The sequence below is a fragment of the Mytilus edulis genome, chromosome 11 (genome assembly GCF_963676685.1).
Source record: "Mytilus edulis chromosome 11, xbMytEdul2.2, whole genome shotgun sequence".
Taxonomy (NCBI): Eukaryota; Metazoa; Mollusca; class Bivalvia; order Mytilida; family Mytilidae; genus Mytilus; species Mytilus edulis.
In genome coordinates, this window is record NC_092354.1 from 12943482 (window position 1) to 12956604 (window position 13123).

At 32.0% G+C, this 13123-nt stretch overlaps 1 protein-coding gene across 2 annotated transcripts; it reads left to right on the forward strand.

Annotated features, from left to right (window-relative positions):
- Positions 1-113: 113 nt before the first annotated feature.
- LOC139495155 (antistasin-like) lies at positions 114-10816 on the forward strand. 2 transcript variants are annotated; one of them, XM_071283335.1, is made up of 7 exons: positions 114-266; positions 1095-1211; positions 4666-4890; positions 5607-5777; positions 6419-6565; positions 7196-7354; positions 10590-10816. In XM_071283335.1, coding segments are annotated over exons 1-7 (870 nt in total). In that variant the 5' UTR covers positions 114-217; the 3' UTR covers positions 10592-10816. The 2 variants fall into 2 exon arrangements, with proteins under 2 accessions (XP_071139436.1, XP_071139435.1); XM_071283334.1 differs by having other exon boundaries at positions 10611-10816.
- The last annotated feature ends 2307 nt before the right edge of the window (positions 10817-13123 follow it).

Below are 13123 nucleotides of genomic sequence, written 5' to 3' on the forward strand. Positions count from 1 at the left end.
ATATAAACCTAATGACCACCAAATGCGTGCTAAATCTTCGTTCTGATCTATTTTTGTCATGTCGTAGATAACTGTGAATGTTAAGTAGTTCACTATCCCTTCTGTTCTTGTCGCACCTGTTGTCCTTTGATAGTAAATAAAACGTCCACGTGATATTGATATAACCCCTTTCATTGACAAATTTTTAAACCGAGGGCTGTAATTAAGAAACACAAAAATGAAAAGTTTTATCATTTGTTTGATTATAATTGTTTACACAGTATCAGGTAAGCATTAAGCTTTGTGAACATGTTTGTTTTAGGTCATTTGAAGGTACAATTTATCAGGTTGTATAAAAATTATTTTTTCGGAAACAACCTTTATTTACTCATAGGCTTCATCTTCAATTATCATACTTTATCTTTAATGCATTTTTTTTTTATCTTAAAAGAAGGTGTTTAAATGCTATTCTAAAGAAAATAATTGCTATATGTTATTATATGTTATTATATTCTTTAAATGCAAATGTGTTTCTTAGATTTAAGTGGAAATCAATGCAACATGAGAAATATAAAGTAGTGCTACTAACAAATTAACAAAAATGAAAGATAATGCATAAAAAGGATAGCATTAAATACAAAAAATATGGAAAAAAACTATAATCAACCATACCAACCACCAAAAACATAAACTTGAAAGAAAATACACATAAACAACAGCGAGCAACACATAGCTACCAACAGAAGACCCCAATGCAAAAGTCAGGAACCAGTGTCAAAAATGAGTGAAAATGTGCAATCGAATAGTTAATAATGAACCCAAAAAAAATCGAACACGCTCAAAGATGGAGAAAATAAGCGCCAAACTATATAGAAAACAGAAAATTATGGACAAATCATAAAGAATCGAAAAAAGGCGTTGAATTGTAGAACACTGGAATTGTAATAAACCCCAAAACCTAAATTCAGATCCTCACTTATATTATTGGATACTTGCCATGCATTCTTCATACAAAATCTCCGAAAATATACAGATATACTAAATTAAAAATGATAGATCCATGCACAAATTAGACTTGATATAAATATTGTCAATACTTATTTTACTTCTTTCAGAGTCTTCTGCATTTCTAATAAACTTTTGTCCACCTGTACTGTGTTTTCAACGTTGTGTAAATGGATATGTATTAAATTCTAATGGATGTCGCACCTGCACGTGCATTTCTGGGACCAGTATGTATATTTATCTTATTTGTGTATGTGACTTTTTTAATCGTTCCATTTTTTATTGCATTCACTGTGTCCACCTGTCCGTTCATCCAATAGTGTTTCCGTCACACTTTTGCATTCACCGTGCCTGTTCGTCCGTTCATTCAACAAATATTTCCATCACACTTTTTTCTGGTAAACTTTTGAACAGAGTTAGGTCATTACGTGAGCATGTTTTTTACTTTTAGACGCGTACTTTCATTTTTCAGGTTAACTATGGGTAGGGTGGGCTATGCTGAGCACGAAAACGGTTTATTCTTTGGTACATGGGTTCAAAAGAAATACCTCTTATTACTATTTTGAAAGCATGGATGATGCTCTACCAGACAGCATGGATAATTGGAACAATTTGACACCAGGTCAGAGAATACTTTAAACTGCATGGTGTTTCAGTTTTTGCCCTTTAAAGCACGCTTCAAAAAGAAGTCACATCAAAGTGTTCGACCCGGAGTTTGAATGCTCAATATGTTAGTGATGTGTGATGTCATATTCGGCTGAAAGTAACACAGCATTGAGGATCTGTAAACCCTTCACCAACAACTGTGTGGGTTCCGATTTTTGTCATCATAGTGCTGTCAGTTTGTCGTCGACTTATGATTTATTGATTAATGTTTTCATAATTAACGTCCAGCGACAAATATTTCATATATTTAAGAACAAATTAACAATAGATGTGTCCTGTAATAAAGGCTACACGTCATTAAAATCGAAGGAAAAGATGGATTGACATGCATAAAAATTAGCGTATATTGGATATGGACAGATACTTTTTCTTTCAACAGGCCCCCGATGAATCCTTCATAAGGTTGCTGCAAGGGTTATTAATGTAGCAAAGCGTATGGTACAAAATGTACACGAGGCATAGGATTTAACAGTATCATTATAACCAGACGTGGCTGCGTACTTGTACTTCCCACACAGCCAAAACAACGCCCATCTTTGGCGAGGCTTTTCATGACGGTCGAAAAAAGATTAAAGTGACCATACATTCTATTTCTATTCACAAGTCACCCTTGTGTGTTTGAATACACTTTTGTTATCTTCTGTCTCACTGACATACTTTTTGTCCTGAATATTAAAGACAAACTTACCACTAAATGTTAATTATTCACCAATCAATTAGATCAGAACTATGGCAAGGCGTTTTGCTATTTATTCTTACTTCAAGAAATTTCATAATCTTTATAAGATATCTTATAAAGTTTATCAGATATCTCATACAGTTTATAAGATATCATATATAGTTTATAAGATATCTCATATAATTTATCAGATATCTTATATAATTGAACTTATAAGATATCTCTGAACTATATAAGATATCTTATAAACTATATGAGATATCTTATAAACTATATACTATATCTTATAAACTATATAAGATATCTTATACAAAAATTGTTAATAAGATATCTCATATCCTGTTTAGGATATCTTATAAACTTTAGAAGATATCTTATAAAGTATATAAGATATCTTAAAAATTTTAGGAGATATCTTATATAATATATAAAATATCTCATATAATATATAAGATATCTCATATAATATATAAGATATTTCATATAAGATATAAGATATCTCATATAATATATAAGATATCTCAAAAAAATGAAATTATATAAGATATCTTATATATTATAGGAGTTATCTTATTTAGTTTATAAGATATCTCATAGTTTATAAGATATCTCCTAAAGTTTATAAGATATCTCATATCATGTTAAAGATATCTTATAAACTTTAGAAGATATCTTATAAAGTATATAAGATATCTTATAAATTTTAGGAGATATCTTATATAACAATGAAATATCTTATATAGTTTATAAGATATCTTATAAACTATATAAGATATCTTATAAACTATATGAGATATCTTATGAACTATATAAGCTATCTTATAAATCATATAAGATTTCTTATATAAAAATTGTTTATAAGATATCTCATATACTTTAGAAGATATCTTATAAAGTATAAAAGATATCATATAAACTTTATGAGATATCTTATATAACATTAAATATATCTTATATGACATTAAAGATATCTCATATAACATTAAAGATATCTTATATAATATACAAATGTAGCCTTTGTATGAGGTCGATACAAGGATATATCATTAATTCGTATATTTTAACAAATTTGATTCGTTTAGGGATAGTCACATGTTAAACTATATTTTCGAAGGTAGAGAGGAAATGGCGGATAGCAAAAAGCATATTGACCGACAAAAAGCATATTGCACGGTTATTTTTAGAATATCGAAAAACCGATATAGTTTGTGACGTCATGTGATGAATTTCAGGATATTGTTTAACGTTTTGAAACAAATATCTGTGGTCGATTATTTGATGAAAAAAAATCTTCAAATACATAAGATGTCAACAAAAAAAGTAAATGAAATAACAACTAATATGTTGTTATTGTCAAGGAGACAATGTAATATCTATAAAGTTCCAACAAACCTAATTGACGATTTTGATACAAACATGGTCGGAAATTAATAATATAACAAATATAGCCTTTGTATGAGGTCAATACAGGATATATCGACCCAAAGAAGTATATCGACCTCGGACTTTGTCCTCAGTCAATATACTTCTTTCAGGTCAATATATCCTTGTATCGACCTCTTACAAAGGCTATATTTGTATAATATTGACCTGAAAGAAGTATATTGACTGAGGACGAAGTCTGAGGTCGATATACTTTTTTGGGTCGATATATCCTGTATTGACCACATACAAAGGCTATATTTGTTATATTATTAATTTCCGACCATGTTTGTATCAAAACCGTCATCTAGGTTTGTTGGAACTTTATAGATATTACATTGTCTCCTTGACAATAACAACATATTAGTTGTTATTTCATTTACTTTTTTTCACATCTTATGTATTTGAAGATTGTTTTTCGTCAAATAATCGATCACATATATCATTTGTTTCAAAACGTTAAACGATATCCTGAAATTCATTACATGACGTCACAAAGTATATCGGTTTTTAGATATTCTGAAAATAACCGTGCAATATGCTTTTTGCCGGTCAATATGCTTTTTGCTATCCGCCGTTTTCTCTCTGCCTTCGAAAAATCTCTAAACGAATCAAATTTGTTAAAATATACGAATTAATAATATTATGAGATATCTTATAAAAATGAAATTATATAAGATATCTTATATATTAAAGGAGATATCTTATATATTATAGGAGATATCTTGAAATTCGAATAAATAGTAAAACGGCTTGCCATACAGAACTATAAGATGGTGTTAAAAATGCTACTAAAATCACGGATCAATACAAGATGTATCTATGTTAAATCTACCATAAACATATTTCCATAAGCATGGCTGCTCAAATTATTTTTAGAGTCTTAGAAATATACTTTTATATTTAATTTTTAGGTAAAAGTAATACTGCAACTTCTATGACATCACCGATTATTGGTCCCCAGACAGGTGGCAGCGGTCAACAGATGAGTGGAATGTTCGGTCCTCAGGCCAATATTCCAGGCACCTCCTATCACAATCCGTGTAACCCTACACAGGCGTATTGTATACTGAGATGTGAGAAGTATATGACTGGTGCTAGTGGTTGTCAGTATTGTCTGTGTGACGACAGTATACCAGGTATGTTACAAGAGGGTTTATAACGGGAGGGCTAGTGGTTGTCAGTATTGTCTTTGTGACGACAGTATACCAGGTAGATACAATAGGGTATATAAAAGGAGGGTTACCTTCATTTCTGTATTCTTTATCTTTTTAAGCCATTATTATCTATTCCTTGCGTCTTGCAGGCTTTTTTTCAATTTTGGTTATATGTTTCGGAGTTTCGCTGAAGTAGTATACCCATTATTGTTTAGGGGTCAACGTAAGCCCGCCTCAATGTGTTTGATTTTTCGCTGTGTTAAAGACCAATTGGTGGACTTTGGCTGTTTTCTGCTCTTTGGTCGGATTGTTGTCTCTTTGACATTGACCGTTTCGATTCTAAATTAAATTTATTTATTTTTCCCCATTTGTTGTAATATTTTTCCCCATTTGTTGTAATCTTATTAACAGAAGATATGATATGATATGATTGTCACAGAGACAAATGAGAAAAGTCCATACCGCATAGTCAAATTCGTAACATAGCAACAAACAAAAACCACTGGATTACAGGCTCCTGACATGGGACAGGCACATACATAAAGAATGTTGCGTGCTTAAACATGTTAGTGGGCGCCCAACCTGTAATCCTGAGACAATGGTGCAGCAGAAAAATACAAGAACTGTACAAAACAATAAACAAACAACGCATATGATCAACAAACAACAACCATTCAATTCTTTGTTTCTATTTACAGATGCAACAACAATTCCGACAACTGTGGTCCATCATACCTCTGTTCCTCTAATAAAACCGTGTATTTCGTCTGAGACCACGTGTGATAAATCCTGTAAATACGGCTTTCTGATTGGTCCAAACAATTGCCAATATTGTTTATGCTCACCATATGCTCAAAGAATAACAACCGGTAAGTACTTTATATAAGTGCTTTCACTTTGCTTATAAATCTGTATCCATTGTTACTGGTTGTAAACAAACCAAGAGCCAATGAAACATACGAGCAAAATTAAATGACTTCAACAAGATTCCCTACAGGATTCCTCAATAAGGTATATGGTATGTCTCTTACTAGGCTTCATTTTTTTCTGACCCTACTAACCATGAAAGGGTTTCTCAAATTCACAAAAAATGCAGGAAAAGGTGCGTATAAGATGCATGTCTTGCCGACGATACGAGTTTAACAGTAATTTGTAGCAGTTTATGAGAGTATGTGACAAAAAAAGTCAGTTCTTCTGTCATGGGCGAAATGCAATCATGTGACTCCAGCTATAAGGACACACGAATTTGGAACAGTCAGAAAGACAGATAACAATTAAAAAAACAAAAATAACCTATTCTAAAATAATCAGGAACTAGAATACACATTGTTGTTTGAGTACGATCCTAGCATCAAATAACTTCCACTAGAATCATCCGGTAATAGTGGTCTCATTGAAGACAGTTGCTGAAGATCAATTTCGGATCCTACCAAACTATTCACATATATTTTTCTTGTTGCATTCAAATTCGTTCCTCGTCCTCTGCTGATATGCTCTTTCTTATTAATAGAAACACCACCAACAACAACCACTTTGTCTACTACTTTAAACAACGCATGTATACCTAGTCAGAAATGTATTCTTAAGTGTGTACATGGATATGTTCATGGATCCAGTGGCTGCCAATACTGTCTATGTGCACCAAATGCAACACAATGTATGTTTTTTTTCTAATATTATCTTATACTAGTATACCTTATGTTAAGTTTTATAATAGACAACTCTCAAACTGCATTTGTTTCTCCTAACATAAATTATGAGTTATTTCCCCATTATAATAGTGCTCTCACTAAAAATCTTATTTTTATGTTTATACATGTATTAATTACCCAACATTTGAATATACTTTAAAACAAAAGCAATACAACAACAAATTTTTAAAAATGCCATCTTAGTATCAACATTCAGCCCTCATCAATAATCAAAATTCCCAAAAGATATAAATTATCGATTGTTTGCATTAAGGTGGTGCCTAACACCATAGGGAGATAGATAACTCTGTAAAATCAGCTAAACATTTTAATCATGTTGTATTGTTAAGGAAATATTAAGCTTCTCAATGATAAAAATTAGTGTTTGTCAAACTGCTATATATCCAACAATTTTTTTCCGAGAATGTGATTGGTTCAATTTTTTTAAAATTTTTATATTTTTTCAAAAGCTTTGTCAAAATTTTATGTAAATTAAGCGAACCAAATTAATTTTAGTCAAGGTGTTGGGTACCACCTTAAGTGCACTGCTTAGTACCGCTTATGTTATACATACATTGGCTTTTCATGTATTTTAGCTGTACCCACCACACAGGGTCCAAGCAAATTAGTGAGCACAATGAGCGAGAAATGTGTAATAGCGATAGCCATCTGCCAGGTGAAGTGTAAGAAAGGTTTTATGACTGACAAAAATGATTGCACGTTCTGCACGTGCAAGGAAGATATTGAAGCGGCATGTAAGTTTTCGTTCAATCATATTCATACCTGCCAACTGTCACTATTTGCGGGGGATTCCCCCATGGAAGCTTCCAAATGGAAATTTTGAAAGAGCAATTTTGTCCACAACTTTCAACAAAAAATTTAATTTACAAAGAAGCCAAAAAACAACATTAAAATATATTTGAAGGCCCCTTTGAAGGTTTTGTAGGACATATTGCACGTAAAACCCCCATGGCCATTTTGAAAAGTTGGCAGGTATATTGGTTTTTTTTTTAACTAAGTGTTGAAAGAGCAATTTTGTCCACAACTTTCAACAAAAAAAATTTTGTTGGAAGTACTTGATAAATTGCATGCTTATATTGGTGATTTTGAATCTGTTCAAAGTTTTGATTTTTCTACCCTGTATACCACATTGCCTCACATTCTCATTAAGAAAAAATTCACACACCTAATTAAATGGGCATTCAAAAAATCAGAATGTGAATATATATGTTCAAACTCTTTTAGGTCATTTTTTAGTAGCAATAAACAAAAAAACTATGTTAATTGGACATGCTTTGATACTATATATGCCCTTGAATTTTTACTAGATAACATTTTTGTTCGCTTTGGGGATTCCGTATATCGTCAGATTATCGGAATTCCAATGGGGACTAACTGTGCACCACTTATTGCGGACCTGTTTTTGTATTGTTATGAGTTACAATTTATGACAAAAATAAGCAAAGACCCATCGAAACAACATCTGATAAACAAATTTAATAATACTTTTAGATATTTGGATGATATTTTGGCTCTCAATAATGACGACTTCAGTATGTATATTAATGAAATTTATCCTGTTGAACTTACTTTAAATAAAGCTAATACTAACAATGACCACTGCCCTTTTCTCGATCTTGATATCTATATCACTAATGGAAAGCTGAATACTAAAATTTATGATAAAAGGGATGATTTTTCATTTCCTATCGTTAATTATCCGTTTTTAGATGGTGACGTTCCCTTGTCACCATTTTACGGTGTTTATATATCTCAACTTGTACGATTCGCTCGTGTTTGTAACAATGTTTTAGATTTTAACGAGAGAAATGTATGTATTACTGAAAAATTATTACACCAGGGTTTTCGATATCACAAACTAGTCAAAACTTTTACTAAATTTTATCATCGGTATAAAGACATCATTCGTAAATATAGCTCAACATGCAGACTTCTAATACGTTCAGGTATTTCACATCCAATTTTTTATGGAAATATTCTTTATAAAGCACAAAGGTGTCAGTATTCACCTCAGAAACTTACAAAACCTTTGAATAGACTTATTAAGAAGGGATATAATTACGATACCGTTGTCAAGTCATTAAAGATTGCATATTTTGGCGTTAATATTGAGTCACTGATAAGGTCTTTGCATCGGAGCTAAACACATTTATTCTAAAAACAGTTATTGGCATGACACGGGTTATGTTCTTCTCATATATGTTATGATGGTATGATACTAAACCCCTAACGGGAAGGATTGTGCCTGATGTTCATATGATGAAATCATAATCTTTCAGTCAGTTTAATTGAAGTCTGGAGCTGGCATGTCAGTTAACTGCTAGTAGTCTGTTGTTATTTATGTATTATTGTCATTTTGTTTATTTTCTTTGGTTATATCTTCTGACATCAGACTCGGACTTCTCTTGAACTGAATTTTAATGTGCGTATTGTTATGCGTTTACTTTTCTACATTGGTTAGAGGTATAGGGGGAGGGTTGAGATCTCACAAACATGTTTAACCCCGCCGCATTTTTGCGCCTGTCCCAAGTCAGGAGCCTCTGGCCTTTGTTAGTCTTGTATTATTTTAATTTTAGTTTCTTGTGTACAATGTGGAAATTAGTATGGCGTTCATTATCACTGGACTAGTATATATTTGTTTAGGGGCCAGCTGAGGGACGCCTCCGGGTGCGGGAATTTCTCGCTACATTGAAGACCTGTTGGTGACCCTCTGCTGTTGTTTTTTATTTGGTCGGGTTGTTGTCTCTTTGACACTTTCCCATTTCCATTCTCAATTTTATTGTTATATAAGTCCAGTGGCAAATATTTCCGGTAGTTCAATTAGAAAAGATGCTTAAAATAACAATTCCCCCTACCTAAGTAGCAATATACCAACTTCACCTGAATATGGGATATACATTCCCATCTTATTTGGTATTCAAGAGCATGCAGCTCTAACTCAGATCTTGTAAAACATCTCCAGTGTCTGAGCAGAAAGTTGATAAACCAGGGCTACGACAAAGAACGTCTCGTCATTTTTTCTATAAAAAAAAGTTTATCGGAAGGTTCCAAGACCTTGTTGATTATATATTCCGTATCAACTTCACAAATAATACACGATGGTATTGAAGTATAGATCCTTGGTACTGACGTTGTTAATCATCTTAAACACGTGTTTAAATTAATTTTTTATTTGTCTTTATGATTATTTCTTTTTTTGTTTAGTCTGTTTTTGGTGATATCCATGTGACGCAACTCTGTACATATACATCTCGTCATTGTTATTATTCTATGATAATTTGTATATTCTTGTCTTTCATTTTTGCAACTGTGCTTGTTCTATAAGTCTTTGTGTGTTTCTTTGTTACATATTTATTTATAGTGATAAAGGTTATAACACAATGTTGATTGCTATACCCCTATCTGTTCACATTTTTACCTATTATGTCTGTTTGTTTTGTTTTGTTTACACGTCGTTTTCAATATAATGGAATTTGCTGCGATTGTCATATAAGTGAGTTATTTAGCAAGCTATAAAACGTTTAATTTACCATTTTCAATACATAAGAAAATGCCTGTACCAAGTCAGGAATATGACAGTTGTTATTCATTTGTTTGATGTGTACTAGCTTTTGATTATGCCATTTAATTATCGACTTTCCATATTGAATTTTGGTGGTTATACTTGTTTGCATCTAGCTGATTCACAGAAATTACTAGCACCGGACATGAAACCACCGATAATTGCGTGCAGATAGGTCATACGTACGCTATTGACGCACTTAGTATTGCTCTGTTCTTCCTTCTTTTGTTTGCTATATTACAATTGAAGTTTTTAACATCGGTGACTACACGTTTTTTGCCCATGTATTAGAATATGGGTGGTTTTTTTCTAAATAATATAATTGATAAAACATGTAGTTAATTTCTTGGCTGTTACCACAAAGAGTTTTAATCACGTAGTTTAATTAAGTCTTACTATAATTTCAGGATATGTTGATTTTATTACAGTGCACCTAACCAAGTCAGTAGAACCAATCATCAAACTGATGAAACCGTGTGTTCAAGAATTCGACACGTGTAACATCTTTTGTGCGCATGGATATCTACGTGGTCCAGACAACTGTCAATTCTGCGCATGCTCTCACTGAGAGAGAGAGGCTGGTGGCGAAGAACAAATACATTGACTTTTAAATAATAAATGATCTGGTTCCGTTTTATGGTCATTCATTTAGAACACTCAGTCGAATTAATTTTTGTTTGAGGTACAATATATATTTATGCATTTGGGTATCATCACGTCTGCCGAAAGTTAACTTGTCTTATATATGTTATGGTTTATAAGAGTTACACGGAAAAGGGACTTGTAAACAATTAGTCACAAAATTTCGTGACATTACTAATTGATTACACATATCATCAAAACAGTATAAAGAAATTCAAAGAGAATACAAATTACTAGTATGTAGTAGATGCGTTGAAGTTAGAGATGAATACAATGTTTTCTTTTTTATTACTTTAATAAATAATTTATGCAAAATTGATTTTACGGACGCCATCACGAGTTGGTTGACCGTTATTGGATAACCGTTTCTCAAATGATTTCGGATATGTTCCTTTATACGTCGTAACTACAATCCCCTTTCCTTTCATGAATGTGGCCTACCGAATTAGACTATTTACCGGATTTGTTAGAATATGAGCAACACGACGGATGCCACATGTGGAGCAGGATCTGCTTACCTTTCCGGAGCACCTGAGATCACCCCTTGTTTTTGGTGGGGTTCGTGTTGCTTATTCTTTAGTTTTCCATGTTGTGTCATGTGTACTATTGTTTGTCTGTTTGTCTTTTTTTCATTTTTATCCATGCATATCAGTTTATTTTCGATTTATGAGTTTGACTGTCCCTCAGGTATCTTTCGTCCGTCTTTTACAGATTTCAAACATACAATTAAATTGTGAATATTGAATGTCTTATAATAGTCAAATCCACGAAATTATTAACCCTTAATCTAAAGTTTTCGGGCTCCAAGTGACTTCATAAAGCTTTTATAAACAATTAGAAAGTGAGGTCTACATTTGATTAGTACTAGATATTGTTTTTTAGTCGATTTTCTTGTATGGTTTTGTTCATTTTGGATATATTGCAGTATAATGATTAATTGATTGTTGACCTCAACAAGTAATGAGACTACATATCATGTTTGATATATGAATGTAGTTCGTAAAAACCCCGCTATAATGTGAGTCAATAATTTTTTTTATTTTTTTTTTATAAAATAGAGGTTTATAGTTGAGATCAAGTGAAGGTTTTCAAGTGTTCATAATCAATTTTCAAAGTTATTTAAGTTATCTTGGTATTTAATTAGATGATAAACTTCAAATGGCATTTTTAAACATGATGTAAACAATAAACTATTTTAAATTGGTTCACTGGTGTGCGATAAAATATAACCGTCTAAAGTATATACGCTGCAAATACAGAACTGTAAAAGGAACAGCAATGTGTATATTTTATTAACAATGTCAACCGTATTATAAAATTATATTAATTTACCTTAAGTCACATTCCTATTTTAAGAGTTACTGCCCAAATACCAGAGAATGCGGTGTCCCAAACAGTATTGGAGTCTGAATTCTTTATAAATACCAATGTCTCACCGGGTTTTCTTACCTCGTGATAGAACTGTGATTTCCGGGTGTCCTTGATAGTCTTATATGTATTCTGTACAAAAGATATATAACCAATATAAAATTGTCTTAAATTAAGGCCATCGGTGTGCGTTGCATTGTCAACATTACATTGCGAATACCTGAAGGTAAAGTCGACGTATATATATAAATCAAATACATGCTTTTTCATACCACATCTTCCTATATCTATTTCAAAATTGTTACTTCTTGTTACAGTTACTACTACAAACAGTTCTTTAATTGACAGTCGTTATACCTTTGTTACTTCTTGTTACTACTACAAACAGTTCTTTAATTGACAGTCGTTATACCTTTGTTACTTCTTGTTGCTACTACAAACAGTTCTTTAATTGACAGTCGTTATACCTTTGTTACTTCTTGTTACTACTACAAACAGTTCTTTAATTGACAGTCGTTATACCTTTGTTACTTCTTGTTACTACTACAAACAGTTCTCTATTTGACAGTCGTTATGCCTTTGGAAACCAACTGTGCTCCTCTTCTTACACACTTTGTTATGTATTAGTATGAGATAGAATTAAACTATAGCTTCTTATGAAGAACAAAAAAGAATCTAACCGTATCTTTTGATTTCACGATCATAATCTAGGAAAGTTATTTCATTAACTAACTGTGGCACCAGGGTTATCCCTCCACTTCCAGAAAATGTTTGTACCAAGTATGGAATATGACAGTTGTTTTTCATCAATTTCGTTAATTGATTATATTCGAGCGTTTATTTTTATTAGGTTTATGCGCTTCCCTTTTTTGTATTTAGTTAAAAATTTTGTTCCAATTATGTTTTGGTTTCACGTTTAGATGTATAAAAA

Excerpts from the sequence above, each read along its gene's own strand:
- LOC139495155 (XM_071283334.1), top strand. The coding sequence starts at position 218 with ATGAAAAGTTTTATCATTTGTTTGATTATAATTGTTTACACAGTATCA. Across the intron at positions 1,212-4,665 it reads CACGTGCATTTCTGGGACCA|GTAAAAGTAATACTGCAACT; the intron begins GTATGTATATTT and ends TTTAATTTTTAG. Across the intron at positions 7,355-10,610 it reads GGAAGATATTGAAGCGGCAT|TGCACCTAACCAAGTCAGTA; the intron begins GTAAGTTTTCGT and ends ATTTTATTACAG.